This window comes from Lagopus leucura, unplaced genomic scaffold (assembly GCF_019238085.1).
Source record: "Lagopus leucura isolate 7727_CA_CO unplaced genomic scaffold, USGS_WTPT01 Super-Scaffold_1, whole genome shotgun sequence".
Classification (NCBI taxonomy): Eukaryota; Metazoa; Chordata; class Aves; order Galliformes; family Phasianidae; genus Lagopus; species Lagopus leucura.
The window spans coordinates 40,580,741-40,595,595 of record NW_024962250.1 but is presented as its reverse complement, the minus strand read 5'-3'; the positions used below and the strand labels follow the sequence as shown (position 1 = coordinate 40,595,595).

At 51.1% G+C, this 14,855-nt stretch overlaps 2 protein-coding genes across 2 annotated transcripts in view; one reads left to right on the top strand and one right to left on the bottom strand.

The window, feature by feature from the left end:
* LRR1 (leucine rich repeat protein 1) overlaps positions 1-1,169 on the bottom strand; it is a 4,892-nt gene extending 3,723 nt beyond the window's left edge. Inside the window, exons 1-2 of the mRNA XM_042864003.1 lie at positions 993-1,169; positions 823-921 (exon numbers count right to left, since the gene is read on the bottom strand). Coding sequence (XP_042719937.1) covers positions 823-921; positions 993-1,169 — 276 coding nt within the window. The remainder of the gene's footprint in view (positions 1-822; positions 922-992) is intronic.
* A 1,007-nt stretch (positions 1,170-2,176) lies between these two features.
* RPS29 (ribosomal protein S29) lies at positions 2,177-2,732 on the top strand. Its single transcript, XM_042868666.1, has 3 exons — positions 2,177-2,297; positions 2,431-2,530; positions 2,610-2,732. The coding sequence occupies exons 1-3, from the start codon at positions 2,236-2,238 to the stop codon at positions 2,616-2,618; spliced, it is 171 nt and encodes a 56-aa protein (XP_042724600.1). The 5' UTR covers positions 2,177-2,235; the 3' UTR covers positions 2,619-2,732.
* Positions 2,733-14,855: the final 12,123 nt, after the last annotated feature.

The following is a 14,855-nucleotide window of genomic DNA, read 5'->3' as shown; positions in this document are numbered from 1 at the left end:
CTCACTTTAAAACCATTCCCCTTGTCCTGTCACCATCCACCCTTGTAAGCAGAGGGTGAATAGAGATAGGACACGCTAGGCAGCTCTCTCCAACCACAGGCAGAGCTGCCATGCTCTTAAGTACAGATCAAAGCAAAGCAGAAAGGAAGGAGAAAAAGTACTCCAGATCTGTAAAGACCAAGTGGAACAGCTCACTGATGGAATGAAGTTGCTGGCAATATTTCTTGGCTCTTGGTGTGAGATGCAATAGCTACCTGCTGCTTCTCATAGCTAAATGCGCTAGGATGTATAAGTAAGTTTACACTGTTTCGTGAGTTGAAAATAACAGTACTTTGTGCTGTGGGTGTTTGATTTCTTCCACAATGTCTACATAAAGGTGCTATAATGTCTCTAAGAATACGTTGAGAAAAATACCAAGACAAACATGCAGGAAAAAAAAAGAAAAGAATTATCTGGAAGCGTTCAGGAAGTAATTTTCTGCCACAAGTCCAATGCCTTCCCAGTAGAAGAGATGTCAGAATACTCAATTAGTGTGCTTCAGCACCACACAAGTCCTGTGTTGCAGAGCTAAACGAGAGATGAACAGATTATGGAGCTGTCAGACCTTGTGTGCAGTGCAGCAGACCTGCTGAGGGCAAAAAGCCCAACACAAACCCACTGAACACACTGCCCCATCCCTGCAGGCATTCAAAGCCAGGCTGGATGTGGCTCTGGGCAGCCTGGGCTGCTGGTTGGCGACCTGCACACAGCAGGGGGTTGGAAGTGCATGAGCGTTGTGCTCCTTTGCAACCCAGGCCATTCTATGTGTGCCCCCCCACCCACCTTACTGAGGCACACATCCACGGCGGGCTCCTTCAGTCTCACGGTGGCTTTGCCCTCCTCCACGAAGCGGGTGAAGAACCGCTCCACGTTGTCCTGCACCTGGAGGGGAACAGCGGGCATTGAGCAGGGCGGGAAGGAGACCCGTGCGGCCCTCCAGCCCTCAGCCTCACCCGGTAGCGAACCCCGGCCCGGTCCCGCGCCGTGCAAACCATCAGGCACACGCCGCCCCGCGCTCGGCCGGGCTGGCGGCCGAGGGACAGCAGAGCTCTGGTGCCGCGACCGCGGCCCCGCAGCCCGCAGGTGGGCAGCAGCCGGCTCACCACCTCCACATCGCACTGCAGCCGCATCGCCGGCCGCTCCTCCCCTCCCCTCCCTTCCCCTCGCCTCGCCTTCCCTTCCCGCCTTCCCGCCCTTCCGGAAGGGCGGGAAGGGAAGGCGAGGCGAGGGGAGAAGCGGCCAGAGCTGCGGCTCCGGGAGCGAGCGCCGCCTAGTGGCGGGCGGAGCGGGAATCGTGGAGCCATAGAACTGCTCTTCTAACCGCCCCGCTTGGAAAAGTCCTCCGATATCCCGCCCCCACACTGTGTCCCTCAATGCCACATCCCCGCGGTTCTTCAGCACCGCCGGGGAAGGTGACTGGCACCTGCGGTACGAGGACAGGCTGAGAGCTGAGGGCGCGGTGTGGTGGTAGAACAAGAGGTGATGGCTTGGGAAGAAAAAAGAGATGGAGCTTACGCGGCTGTACGACTCGCTCTCGGCCAGCAGGAGGCGCTGCGGAGCATGCAGTGGCGCGGTGCTGCCAGCAGGAGGCACTGCGCGCACGAGGCAGTACAGAGGGGTTGGGGGGTCGCAGGTGGGCAAAAAGGGTTTCGTGGTGCGGGCAAAAGGAACCCGCGTCTCTCTGTGTTGCCCAGGCTACGCTGCAGTGGCTATTCACAGGCGCGATCCCGCTACTGACCGGCACGGGAGTTTTGACCTGCTCCGTTTCCGACCTGGGCCGGTTCACCCCTCCTTAGGCAACCTGGTGTGCCTCGGCTCCCCGGGGCTCACCATATTGATGCCGGCCTTAGCGCGGACGCCCGCTCGGCATAGCGCACTGCAGCCCAGAACTCCTGGGCTCAAGCGATCCGGCGGGCTCAGCCTCCCGAGTAGCTGGGATTACAGGCGTGCGCCACCGCGCCCGGCAGCGGCTCCACCGCAGCGCCGCTGCTATAGCTCTGCTCACCGCTGACGTCACGTCGCGGAGGGAGGGGGGAGCGGCACGGTCTGCGCGCACGCTGCCCTCCGTGCTCTTGCGCCTGCGCTCTGTGCGCTGCGAGGGCCGCGCCGCGGTGCAGGGCGGGAGGCCGCGCAGGGTTGATTAGCGCATGCGCGGGCCGCCATCTTTCTCTCGCGGCTGGGCGCGCGGCAGGCAGCATGGGGCATCAGCAGCTCTACTGGAGTCACCCCAGGAAATTCGGCCAGGGCTCCCGCTCGTGGTCGGTGTCCATCCCGGGGGCGGGCGGGGGGGTTTTTTGGGCCGTCGTGTCGCGGTATCCTTTACTCTCTGGGTCTCCCTCCCTGCTCTGCGCCGCCATTACCCGCCCTGACCGCTCCCTTCTCTCTCTACAGCCGCGTGTGCTCCAACCGCCACGGCCTGATCCGTAAGTACGGGCTGAACATGTGCCGGCAGTGCTTCCGCCAGTACGCCAAGGACATCGGCTTCATCAAGGTGAGCGCCGGGCTGCGTTGGGCCGGGAGGGCTTTGCGCTTCCCTGATGGTGCCTCACGCTCTTCTCGTTCTTTTGCAGTTGGACTGAGCGCTGGCAGGATGAGGCTGTCACCAGCGGATCTTGCGGCTTCCTCGGGCCTCCCCGTCCCACCTGCAGCGCCTTGGCGTAGCCTCTCTCAATAAATGGTCTCCCTGCCCCATTTATCTGTGTCCGACTGCTTTCTGTGACTGTTTTTGTGGTTTGAATCCCATTACTATGCCTGTTTTAGGGGGGCTGGGTGCTGTATTGGCCTAAATGGGCCTGCCTTGGTCTCTTAGGCTTTAGCCAGACAAAACCAAGTGATGCTTTAGTGGTGCTTTTGAGCCCTAGAGATGCAGCCTGCCTGCTCTTAGCTGCTTGGTGACTCTCATCAGGGGCTCCTGGGGGTCTGCTGCTGCCCTGGTCTGGGTTGATGTGTTTCAGAGAATCCTTTGAGTTGGCAGGGACTCCTAAAGGCTGTCTGGTGCTGCTCCCTGCAGTGAACAGGAATGCCCACAGTCCTGTCAGATGCTCAGACCCCATCCAGCCTGACCTTTTGTCTCTAGGCACAGGGTACCACCTCCTCTGGCAGCCTGTGACAGTGCCTCAATGCCATTACTGTACAAAATGAGACAACAGAACCCTTCAAACTTACATTCAATATAAGTATTCCTCTTAGTTTCCTGGGAAACCGTTTCCTGTTGACCTGCCACAGTGTGTTTTGCTGAAGAGTGTGTCTCCTTCTTTCTTACGACTCCCCTTTAAGTACTGAAAACCCTTTCTAAGGTCTCCCTGCAGCTTTCTCTTCAGGTTGAACGGCCCCAGCTCTCACAGTCTGTCCTTATAAGGGAGGTGTTCCATCCCTGAGATCATTTTTGTTGCCTTCCTCTGGGTGTGCTCCAACAGATGTTTGTCTTTTTGGGTGTGATGGGAATCCTTACATTTCCCTCACAGAGATAGTTCAAACAGAGGTAGAGGGGTGTCTTCAACGCGTACACGTGCTGCTGATGTGCCAACTTCTGTTATGTCTGACTTAGGAATCATTCCCAATGTTTGGGGAGGCTGCCCATCTCTAGATAGGACTTGCCACTATTTGGGGTGGCCTTATAATTAACTTTTGATTTGGATTGAAGGTGTGTGTCAGGAGGCTGTTCTGCTATCCAAGCAGTTTTTTTAATCATCTCTTCTGAAGTTATTTTGCTCTGCATGAAGTCACTGAGCAGCTTAATGGTGCAGTTATACTTGAATTGGCAGATGGACCAATGCCTCCCTGCCGAGTGCCCTGAATTTAGTTAGGGAATCCTCTTGGCCTTTTTTTTTTCTTGTCCAGTGAGTGTTAAATGAAACTGAACAAACTGGAGTAACGTTAGAGGGATGGGGCCATATCCCAGTGCTGGTGGCTGCAGTGTTTGTTCCATGTGCTATTAAAGCCTTGCTGCTGAGGTGGAGAAGGGCATCAGATCCTGATCTTTATACCTCTCTGAATTGTGGAGGAACCTTGTTCAGGTTTCTGTGTGGATGGAAGCAGATTGGGATGTGACAGATCCTGTGGTCATAAGATCATGGAGCTGTCAAGCAGGCAGACATGCCTGACATCATGGCTTGTAGCCTCTGGTGCACTTTAGCATCCTGCTAGGAACCTCTGACAGTGTGTGGCTGTTGAGCAGGAGATTGAGATGTGTACTGCAAAAGCAGAAAGGCTGTGGGGGTAATGTTGCAGGCTGGTAGCAATAGCATGGGGTGTTCCAGCCTCTCAATAGCTGGCCAGATAAAGTTCTGTTGCAGTGTGCTGCAGTCACTAAGTGGTTTAGGAATTGGTTGAGTGCTTGGTAAGTAACACCAAGTGTGCAAAAGTGAGTTAAAGCAACCAGCAGGGTTAGCATATTTTCCCCCCGAGATGCATTGCTATCTGGAGAACTGCTGTGCTATTTTCATCGCAAGGGGACTAAAACTGCCGTGAGCTACAGGGAAGGAGCAGGTAGTTCTGGGGCACTAAACAAGATCAATTAATAGCAAAATCCTGATGCAAACATTGAAAGGCGGCTGTGTGGAGCTGTGAGAAGATTCCCTTCTTGCCTTTGCCTCGAGGCAGTAACACATCAGGCTGAGCATGTTTCCTCATGGTTCTGCACATTTTAATAATGCACCAGCTCTCCAAATGTCACGCAGGCCATCTTGCATGACTGTTAACCAGATGCGTTGAGCCTCCTGCAGCCCGAGATGGTGATGCCTGAGGATCCAAATGAGCTGGGAAGGGCTGGAGGGGCCCTTAAGTGGAAACTTCTCAATGCAAAACAACGTTTAGATCCATGGGAGGCTGGTGCAGGGCGCAGGGAATCGTGCAGCTCCAGCACTGCTGGGGCTCTGGGCCTGGGAGCTGAGCGTGTGTTAGCTGTGTGATGGAAAATGGTAGTGAAAAAAGCTCTGTACCAATAGCTGCCCAGTGGGGATGCCAACCGAAAGTCATGTTCCTACCTGAAAACAGAACTAAAGGATGTTTTTGAATTACTTTGTACACATTAAAACAGCTACATTGTCACCTGGTAATTTGGTAAATACTAAACCTTCTTGCTTTGTTCTTATTCTGCTGCTCTCATCTTTTAAGCCTACTGGGAAGGTGGTGTAGCACAAACTGTGATGCCTTTATACCCACTGCTGCCTAAACTAGGTATTTATTGCCCAATGTATAGAGAATGCTAGGTGCCAAAAGCCAGAGTTTCCTGAGCTCATTGTGAAAATTGCCTTTTTTTTTCTTCCTAAAGTTGATGGTTACAGGCTCTGAAGGTGCACAGATGTGAAACTGAAACTTATTTGGAAGCAAAGTGATTTATAAAGAGCTGTGGATTCCCCCAAAGAACAGGTAAAATCAAAGCACTCTTAAGGACTTTGCATTAATAGCGAACAACTAATACATGTTTTCCTGTAGGGAAATAACATTGCCTGTTCAGAGCCTAGTAAAAGCTACTGATAGCTTTGCTTTGAAAAAGATGAAGCTCCAATTGCTGAAATAGAGTTTATGTGGGATTTGGGGTATAGGAAAAAACACCAAATTGCGTTGGATTATGCACCTGATAAGATCTGTGATTATCAGAGGCTCTGAAAGGAATTTGCAAAGCTTTGGGTAGAACACTGGCTTTTGAACTCACCCCGGGGCTAGAAAAATGAAGCTGCCTGACATGCTCAGATAGGAGAAATACAATTCCTTCAGGTAGGCTGCAGCAGCACGGGAGCTGTGGGGGTCCTCGTGCCTCAATGGCCTCCTGCACAGCTTCCCTGTCTGCACACAGAGCTGCAGCCCAACCTGTGGAGCTGCTGCATGGCAGCAGTTGGGTGTGGGGTGGCCTTTGGGCTGTGTTCCTGCTTGTAGCATCTCGGGATGTGTGCCAGGGATCTCTGTCACCTTGGCTAGTTCTGGTTCCTTGCCTCAGTGACTCTGAGGGCCGCTCTGGTGTCAGTGCAGGAGCTGTCAGAGCTGCAGTGATCTTCAACCTGAATATTCATTGGCATGGCCGCTGCAACCTATCTGAGTTATAGCTTTCTTATTAGAAACAGCTGATTCTCCTGCTGCTGCTGCTTGAAGATGTCTTTTGAAGATGTCTTTTTCATCCAGAGGGTGGTGAGGCACTGGCACAGGTTGCCCAAGGAGGCTGTGGATGCCCCATCCCTGCAGGCATTCAAGGCCAGGCTGGATGTGGCTCTGGGCAGCCTGGGCTGCTGGTTGGTGACCTGCACACAGCAGGGGGTTGGAGCTGGATGAGCACTGTGCTCCTTTGCATCCCAGGCCATTCTAGGATTCCATGTCTGCACTTGTGTGCACTCGTGCTTCTCCAGACACAGCTCTGAGTGACCATGGCAGGGTTCTGTGCCCATGCTGTGTCTATCAGCAGGGTGCTGGGTGCCTGTGTCTCTGTGTGCAGATGTCACCGCAGCCACCAGGCTCACAGAGCAACAGCCTGTGTTAAAGCAGAAGCTAGGTGGCATAGTCTGCCTGCTGGATCTGCAGCTTCTGGGCAGAAGCAGCTCTGCAGAGCCTTCTGCCAAGGCTGGCCAGGAGTTCTGCTTTTCTCATCGTGATACGAGAACCAAATTTTCAGTTGTTGCCTTGAGGCTGTGCAGAGGGGCGTCATCTGAGCTGGCACCACAGATACTTGTAAAACTGGGGGCATTTACTTTTGAATAAATTTTGGAAAAGTCTCAGCCCTCACCCGTGTGTCACTTAATGTGCTTCAATGCTTGGATGTCGCTCTTCTATTCACCCTGTGCTTGGGGGGCAGCCTTGCTCCCACCACAGCACCCAGCCTGGCCTAACAGCAAGTTTGGGTGAAACACACTTCTCGCCCTGATTTCTGCAGATGGCCAAAACCAGGCAGGCTGACCCTGCAGTGCTTCTCACCTATTGCAGGCTCTTGGTTGGTGACTTTGTTGGCCCCTGATGCATCCTAACACCTGGAGGAGCCCTTGGCTGTATGTGCATCACCCTTCCTCATCCCTGCTCCCCTTCATGGTACAGTGAGATGAATGTCTGGAAAAGCCCAGGCAGATGGGATCTGGCTTGCAGCGTGGTGAGCAGAAGTGCTGCTAAATAAAACATTTTCAAAGCCTGGCATTAGGCATCAGTGGCTCTCTAATTCGCGACGCTTGTTGGGAGTGTGTGTTTGTTGCAGACAATGTTTATTTATGGCGTGGAAAATCTATTTCAATCAAATAATTTCCATAACTGAATATTTATGCCAACACCCACTGAATGCTCCTTGACTAAACTGAAAACTATTTATTCAGTTATAAATGTTTACTCGTTTAGTGTTAAAACTGTTCTAAACAAACTTAAAAATCAAATCGACATCTTCCCTGCTAGCAGGATTTTCACTTTATTCCAGGCATTGCCTTGCTGAGCAATGGATAATGTTTTATTGCAATTTCACTTTGAGGAGACTCTGTGTATTTGTGTCCTCTAATGGCAATGATGTTTGGACTCTGAGAGCAACAAAGCTGCTGCTGTTCCCAAATATGTTGGTCGTTTTGAGGCCAGGTCAGGTAAAATGGCACTTTGTTGCACCAGATGCTCAATGTTGCCTTATAAAATGGGCATCGCAGTGTAAAGTTGTTAAGGAGCATCCGAAGGAGGGCTGCAAAGGTGGGGAAGGATCTGGAGGCAAGGGATGTGAGGGGCTGCTGTGGGCTCTGGGTTTGTTGGGTCCAAAGCAGAGGATGCTGAGGGGAGGCATCGTGGCGGCTGCAGCTCCTCACAGGGAGTGGAAGGGCTCTGCTCACTGCGATAGGGCCTAAGGGAATGGCATGAAGCTGTGCCAGGGGAGGTCTGGAGGGGTTAGGGAAGGTTCTGCCTCAGTGGGCTGTGGCAGTGGAATGGGCTCCCCAGGGTAGTGGGTACAGCCTGGAGCTGCTTGGGCTTGGAGGGCACTGGGACACTGCTCTCAGATACGGGGTGTGGGTTTGGGTGGTGCTGTGTGGGGCAGGGATGGACTTGGTGATCCTGCGAGTTCCTTCCAGCTTGGATTTTAAAGGGAAGCCTGCCTGCATGGCTGGTGTGCTGGGGAGGGCTTATGGATTCATAGGATCATTAAGGTAAATTCACCCAGTAATAAGACTGGAGAAATGCAAACAAGTTCAGCCCATTTGGGGCTTTGAGTTAATACAGATGTCAAATACTTTGTTCAATATCTCTCAATTTCCCAAGTCAGCAGACATTTTCCTTCTTTACAAATGCATTTGTAATAGATCTTACAGAATCACAGAATCATTAAAGTTGGAAAAGACCTCTAAGATCACCAAGTCCAACCATTCGCTGCCATCAATATTGCCCACTGCCCACGTCCCTCAGTGTCACATCCCCACAGCTCTGGAACACCCCCAGGGATGGTGACCCCACCACTCCCTGGGTAGCTGTGCCACTACTTGACTGCTCTTTCAGAGAAGAAAAGTTTCCTAATACCCAACCTTTGTCAGCTAAATTCACAACAATATAACTCTGTCCCAAATACCCATAATCAATAATGTTTGAATATAATTTAACCTCAGTGAATCATCAAATGCATTGAAACACCCCAGGACCTGTGGCACTGCATGATGAATTCCTGCAACGCAGTTATACAGAGCTCTGCTCTTTCCCTGTCTGAGGGTTTTGGTGGCCATTCTTAGGGGCTGTGTGCTGCCAAGTGTGGTATAGCTGCTATCCTCGTCTGCTTCTATGTCCTGTGTAAAGCAGTGTGACTGCTTGCTGACTTTGGAATGATCTCCCCTTCCTCTTTAGTCACAAGTCAGGCAAAACTCTGTAAGATCAACAGTTATGGTTATGAAGTCAACAGAAGAATGGATCATCATGGACAAGGGGAATGATTTTAAAATGAGACAGGGGAGGTTTGGGTTGGATATGAGGAGGAAGTTTTTCAGCCAGAGGGTGGTGAGGCACTGGCACAGGTTGCCCAAGGAGGCTGTGGATGCCCCATCCCTGCAGGCATTCAAGGCCAGGCTGGATGTGGCTCTGGGCAGCCTGGGCTGCTGGTTGGCGACCTGCACACAGCAGGGGGTTGGAGCTGGATGAGCACTGTGCTCCTGTGCAACCCAGGCAATTCTATTCTATGCTCTTTATGCCTTGCGTGGAGAAGTGCTGCCTTTGCTCTATTCCTACAGCTTACTTCCCCTCTGGGTGTCCACCATCCCCAGGACAGTGCTGCCTACTTCAGTGCTTCAGTGTTCAAATCTGCTCCAGCTCCCCCAGAGCTCATGGCAGTCCCATCTAATGAATTTATCACTGCTCTGCCTGACTTCACACTCCTTTAGCCTCGTGCTCTTCTTCCCTGTAGAGAATGAGCTTACTTGTGAAGCCACCCAGCACAGCAGGCAGTGGTTTGCTGCCGTCAAAGCTTTGCACACAACTTGCTCAGGGAAGAGTTCTTGCCATGAGAAATACAGCTTCAGAACATGCCTTAATTTAAAACATACCCATTTTTTCTGTGTAAGGCACAGGAACACCGAAGTGATGGGAATTGGTTTGGAGCTGCGAGCAAGGTGGATGATGACCTCCCTTGGGATCCATCGCATAGCTGTGGAGCCAGGACAAGCCACGCTCAGCCACAGCTTGGTGCAGTCCTACTCATCCTGTGGATTTAGGGGACCTCAATACTGATGAACAACCACCTGCTGGAGCGTGGAAGCTACTGTTGTGCCTGAAGACCCTTGTCTTGTGCTCTCCTTGCTCCCTAAGGTGGTCTGTAACAAATTATATGCTGTTAGGGTTTTTTTCTCTTTTTGAGCAAGCACTATCTTCAGTTCTCTTTTTACTGTGTGATACATAACTCATGTAGCTGAAGGATGTGTGCTGGTTTGGGAGTCTCTGTGTCTTGGGGTGTTGGGAGACCACTTCACACCCTGTGGGTGCACAGCCTGGTGTGGCAGAGTGTCATGGAGAAAGGGCAAGTGCTCAGATGCTGGATTTCATTAGTGTTAAATTTTCACGTGTCTAGTGGAAGGGAGAATAAGTGATGGGAAAGAAGGGAGCTTCTGGGCTTGGCCTGGCTGGAAGGGGTGAGCTGCCTTAACGAAGATGAAAAGCCAATTAGTTTTAAGTCACTGCAGCGTGAAAGATAGAAGGGCTGAAATTAAAACGGATGTATTTCCAGGAGATGGAGTGTTGTGTCTGTGGACAGCGGCAGTGGGGCCATCTGGAGATGGTGCTAAGGAGTAGGGGTTACTGCTCAAAGAATTCCTCATTGGTCTTAGTCAAAAAAGAGGCCAAATTGTGGTAGGCAGTAAGCTTGGTTGCTATAAATCCAGCTGAAAGAATGATGCAAACAAAAGGTGAAAGGCTGAAACGGAGAATGAGGCCCACGAGGGCAGCTGTCAGCCGGTGTGCTGGGGAGGGTGGCTGTGCTCAGCTGCCTCAACCCAGGAGCTGATAGAAACAGGATGGAGAACTGATCTGGAAATAAACTACCTAAAAAAATAATGTTCTGAGTTAACTGGATTGGACGTATGGGTATCAGTGGGGCTGTGGTGGTGGGTTCCAGGGGAAAGCACAGTCCTACTCCAGTGCAGATGCAGGGATCAAGGTTTGAAGTTGGTTCAGCACTGCTGATTTTATTTAGGTGTTTGTACAAATGAAGGAAAGAAACACCTGGAAGGCCGTTAACACGGATCAAACATCACAGCAATCACGGAATCACAGGGAATCCCAACTTGGAAAGGAGCCATAGGGGTCATCGAGTCCAACTCCTGGGAATGATGTGATGAAGTAGGTTGTGGCCAGGGATGTGGATGGGCTCCTCTCCATCTTCAGCCCTGTGGATCTGCCCATTCTTTCCTAACACTTACAGCACAATACTGTTTATACTGTGGACATCCCTTATGACCATACACTCAATTCATTTCCCAACAAAGACCAAGTGCTTTAAAAGAACAACCGTTTGATGGCTGTGAGGGCGCCTCATTGCAGCCGTTCTGATGAACAATGAACTGTTATTGTGCTTAGAGGTGCAGCACACAATCACACAGTGCCCTGGCTGCCCTCAGTGGGATGCACAATGTGATGCATCCATGTCCCAGCACCAGGCTCCTCCTTGCCACAAAGCCTGTCCTCTGATCAGGGGAGTGCAAATTACATTTTAACAGCTATAACATACGGGAAAAAATTATTATCAGCACAGGAAAAGAAGATTAGCATCTTGCCTGAGGCAACGTATGAAGATTTTGCAGATACAGTTGTAGCTGCTAAAGCCAGCTCTCTGGGAACAGTGGGGAGATACTGCTCATCCTATACCAAATAAAACAGTGTCATTTTTCATCATACCTTGCTGGTAAAACTTTTTTTGAGGTGGTCCATCTGTGATCTGGATATTTCTGGAGCCAAACTTGTTTTCAGTGCTCACTGAGGAGCCATTTACCTCTATTTTTGCTCAAAGTTTTTTGGCAGAAGGAAAATCCCACCTTTCTTGCACAGCTGATGTACTGGGGCCACTTCCAAGCATGGTTGTAAACTCACCTTGATTTGGGGCTGGCTTTGGACCTGAACCCTCAAAGCAGGGGGGAGGGTGATGTAAATCATGAGGATATGCTTTTGGTTGCCTTAATGCTCGTGCTATAGACCATCTGAGACCAGCAGTCATACCTCTCTTTTCAGCTGAAACATCTGGTTTAAGATAGGAATACTTTTATTTTCTGCTGCAAATGGTGTAAAAGCATGAATGCCAAAGCAGGGCTTTGCCAGCAGGTTAAAGCTACCCGGGGTCTATCCTGATTCTACAGCATCAGCTAATTCCATGCAAAAGCAGAGGGCTGTTTGCATGAAAGCTCATGGAACAGGTTGCCCAGGGCAGTGGTGGAGTCCTCGTCCCTGCAGGCATTCAAGGCCAGGCTGGATGTGGCTCTGGGCAGCCTGGGCTGCTGGTTGGCGACCTGCACACAGCAGGGGTTGGAACTGGATGAGCAATGTGCTCCTTTGCAACCCAGGCCATTCTAGGATTCTATGATTCTGTGATTCTGTGATTCTATGATTCTATGATTCTATGATTCTATGATTCTATGACACTGCTCCTCCACAGCAAAGGCCAAAGTGTCTTCAAAGCCTTTACTAGATGGGAAAACCACACAGAAGAGCAAGCACTGCTACGAGCAGAAAAAAACCCACAAGTTATTAAGTAAGTTTTGCAACACAAAGCTGTGTGTGGAATCAACTCAGACAACACTGAAAAGAAATGGCAGTGACCAAAGGGAGAAAGTGCTCCTTCTCAAGCATTGGTGTTGGAAAGCAGCTTGCTCATGCACGCCTCAGTCATGTAGCAGAATTAGCAGCTTAGCCCTGGGCAATGGCTGGATTGACAAACTGGCCTCTTATGTCCACAGCCTGTTGTGAAAGGAATATTAAAGCTGCGACATCCATAAAACACTGCGTCTGCAGCTGCGATTTGGCTTTATTTCTTTTCAAGAGACGCTGACAGAGTGAGACTTAAAAAAGGGATACTGCATCAAATCCATCTCTCGAAGGACAGGGTGAAAACCACTGGTAAAGGCCGTTTCTGAGGAGTGTTGGTGGGGGCTAAAGAAAGAGCATCCCATGTCCCAGGAGGACAAGGTGAGTGCAGTGGAAAGCAAACAGGTGCTCACAAGGATGAAGAAGTGCCTTTGCATGCCCAGGTTGTGGGCAGTGGGGACATGTAGAACCATGGAGGTATGGCACTGAAGGATGGGTTGGATTTGGGTTTAGGGATCTTTTCCAGCCTTAATGATGCTGTGATTCAATGCGTGATCCTGAAAGCAGTAACTCTTAAAGTTGCCTCTTATTCAACCTATTTACTGCATCAGTGAGGGGATGGAGGACGAGGAGGCAGTGCTTGTTTGTGGGGTGGTTGAGGAGGAAACGAGGGCACACAGCTCACAGAGGAGCAGAAGTTGGCACCGCACGGCCTCGGGAGCCCCAGCAGAGGGACTGACTATTTATACATCCAAACAAACATCCCTTAACTGCAGAGCATCTGCCTGAGGATGACATTTATAGAGAGAAACAGTGAAGGGAATTTCAGGTGGTCCATGACAGCGTGTGCTGAAAAGATCTGTTATCATTTGGCTTCACATCTTTTTCTTGGTTTCCTGCATTTTAGCCCAAGGGCTGTGCTGCTGGAGCCCGGCTCTTCTGCAGTGACCTCGACACCTGCATCCCTGGGAACCACTGGGAAATCCCATTTGGTTCCTGCTGGATGGGGGCTCAAATTCTTCCTCGTGTGGTATTGGGGCTGCACCCCATAATCCATCATGGAAACCCCTACTCTTTCTTTTACAGTCTTCTGCCTCTGCTTTTTTGGTGGGCAACCAGAGAGCCGATAAAAGCAGATGGATCTGTTGTGAGTGGAAACGAATAAAAAACACCAGCAGTGCTGATGGTTTCCCCCCACCTAAACACATAAAACTTTAACAAGTGAATGGAGCTAAGTTTGTGCACTGGAGTTAAAATTGCATGAGGAACATTTTCATGCTCTGCGCTGGTTGTGATCTCTGCTGGGCTGGCACCCAGCCCTGTTCCACTGCACGGCCCCCAGATCCAAGGGCAGCATTTCCAGCTCTGGTAAAGCCCCAAAGCCCCACTTTCATGGGTAGAGCAGGGATTTGGGGTCAGAAAAGAGCATCTGCTGATGGGGTGCTGGCCCTGCGGAGACTGGTGCTGGCTGGGGGCACTGAGCAGGTCACCCTGCTGGTAACATCCCACCCATGTGGATGCAGTCTTATCCCTGCAGGACTTTTGGCAGGGATTATAAGGTGGTCATGAGCTCAGAAAGCTTCTGCCAGGGTTTTCACACTGTCCTCGCATGTCTCTGTCCTGCCATATTTGGGAAGTAGGTTCGGGCTGGTGAAATTGGTGATGTCCTAGCAAGAGGTGATGAGCCCACTTTCATAGAATCAGAGTGGGTTGGGAGGATGGACGCTCAGATACTTTTATTCCCATCATTTTGCTATTTACCCTTCAAGGCACAAGGAAAGTGGAGCTGAGGGTCCAGCAGCTTGGGGGACTCTGGAAAGCTACCCCTGCACCCTGCTGCTGGAGCCATTCAGGGGAGCAGTGGCACCTCCATGTGCTCCTGGTGGCACTTTGGGAGTTTGGCCTTACGTCTCAGAGGCAAAGGAAGATGCTACATTAGAGGTTGGTGGGGCCATTTCTGGGCAATTTGCAAAACTGGCATCGTTTTGGATTGGCTTCGTTGCCTTTGTATTTCATGGGTGACTGGAAGATGCCCTGGGTGTGGTGACTGGAAGGTGTAATTTGGGGCCCCTAGGGGCTGCCCTTCACCTGGGGTTGTGCAGGGGCTGTAGCTGGGATGGCAGCTGGTGAGGTGTTGGTCCAGGCCAGGACACAGTCAGTGGCACAGGACACTTGCAGGATCTGGATTTAAGAGGTGAGATTGTCAGTAGACGGAGCTGTTTATTAATGTTTCCTGGTAATTTATAGTACAGAAGGAGGCCTCGGTGCTGCATGGAGTCTTCGATGTTCCTGGCCTTTTGGGAAGGGTCCCAGTCCCAGTTCTGTCCCTGTCCCCACCCTGTCCTCATGTCACCTAGAGCTCCGAGCTGGGGCTGTGTTTCCCTGCCCAGCTGCCCAGGGAAGAAGAGATAGAGCTGGGGCTATGCCCATAGACAGGAAGGGATGGGGATGCTGTGGAATACATTATTTTGTGGTTCTTGTATGGAAAAAGTATCAGAGCAAAAAGTATCAGAGCAGAAATTCTAAAAACACACAATTTGCTCACACTGAGGGTGGTGAGGCACTGGCACAGGTTGCCCAAGGAGGCTGTGGATGCCCCATCC

Bases quoted from the DNA above. Each gene is read 5' to 3' on its own strand.
- RPS29 (XM_042868666.1), top strand. From the start codon at position 2,236: ATGGGGCATCAGCAGCTCTACTGGAGTCACCCCAGGAAATTCGGCCAG. The intron at 2,298-2,430 runs GTCGGTGTCCAT...CTCTCTCTACAG, and splicing joins GGCCAGGGCTCCCGCTCGTG to CCGCGTGTGCTCCAACCGCC.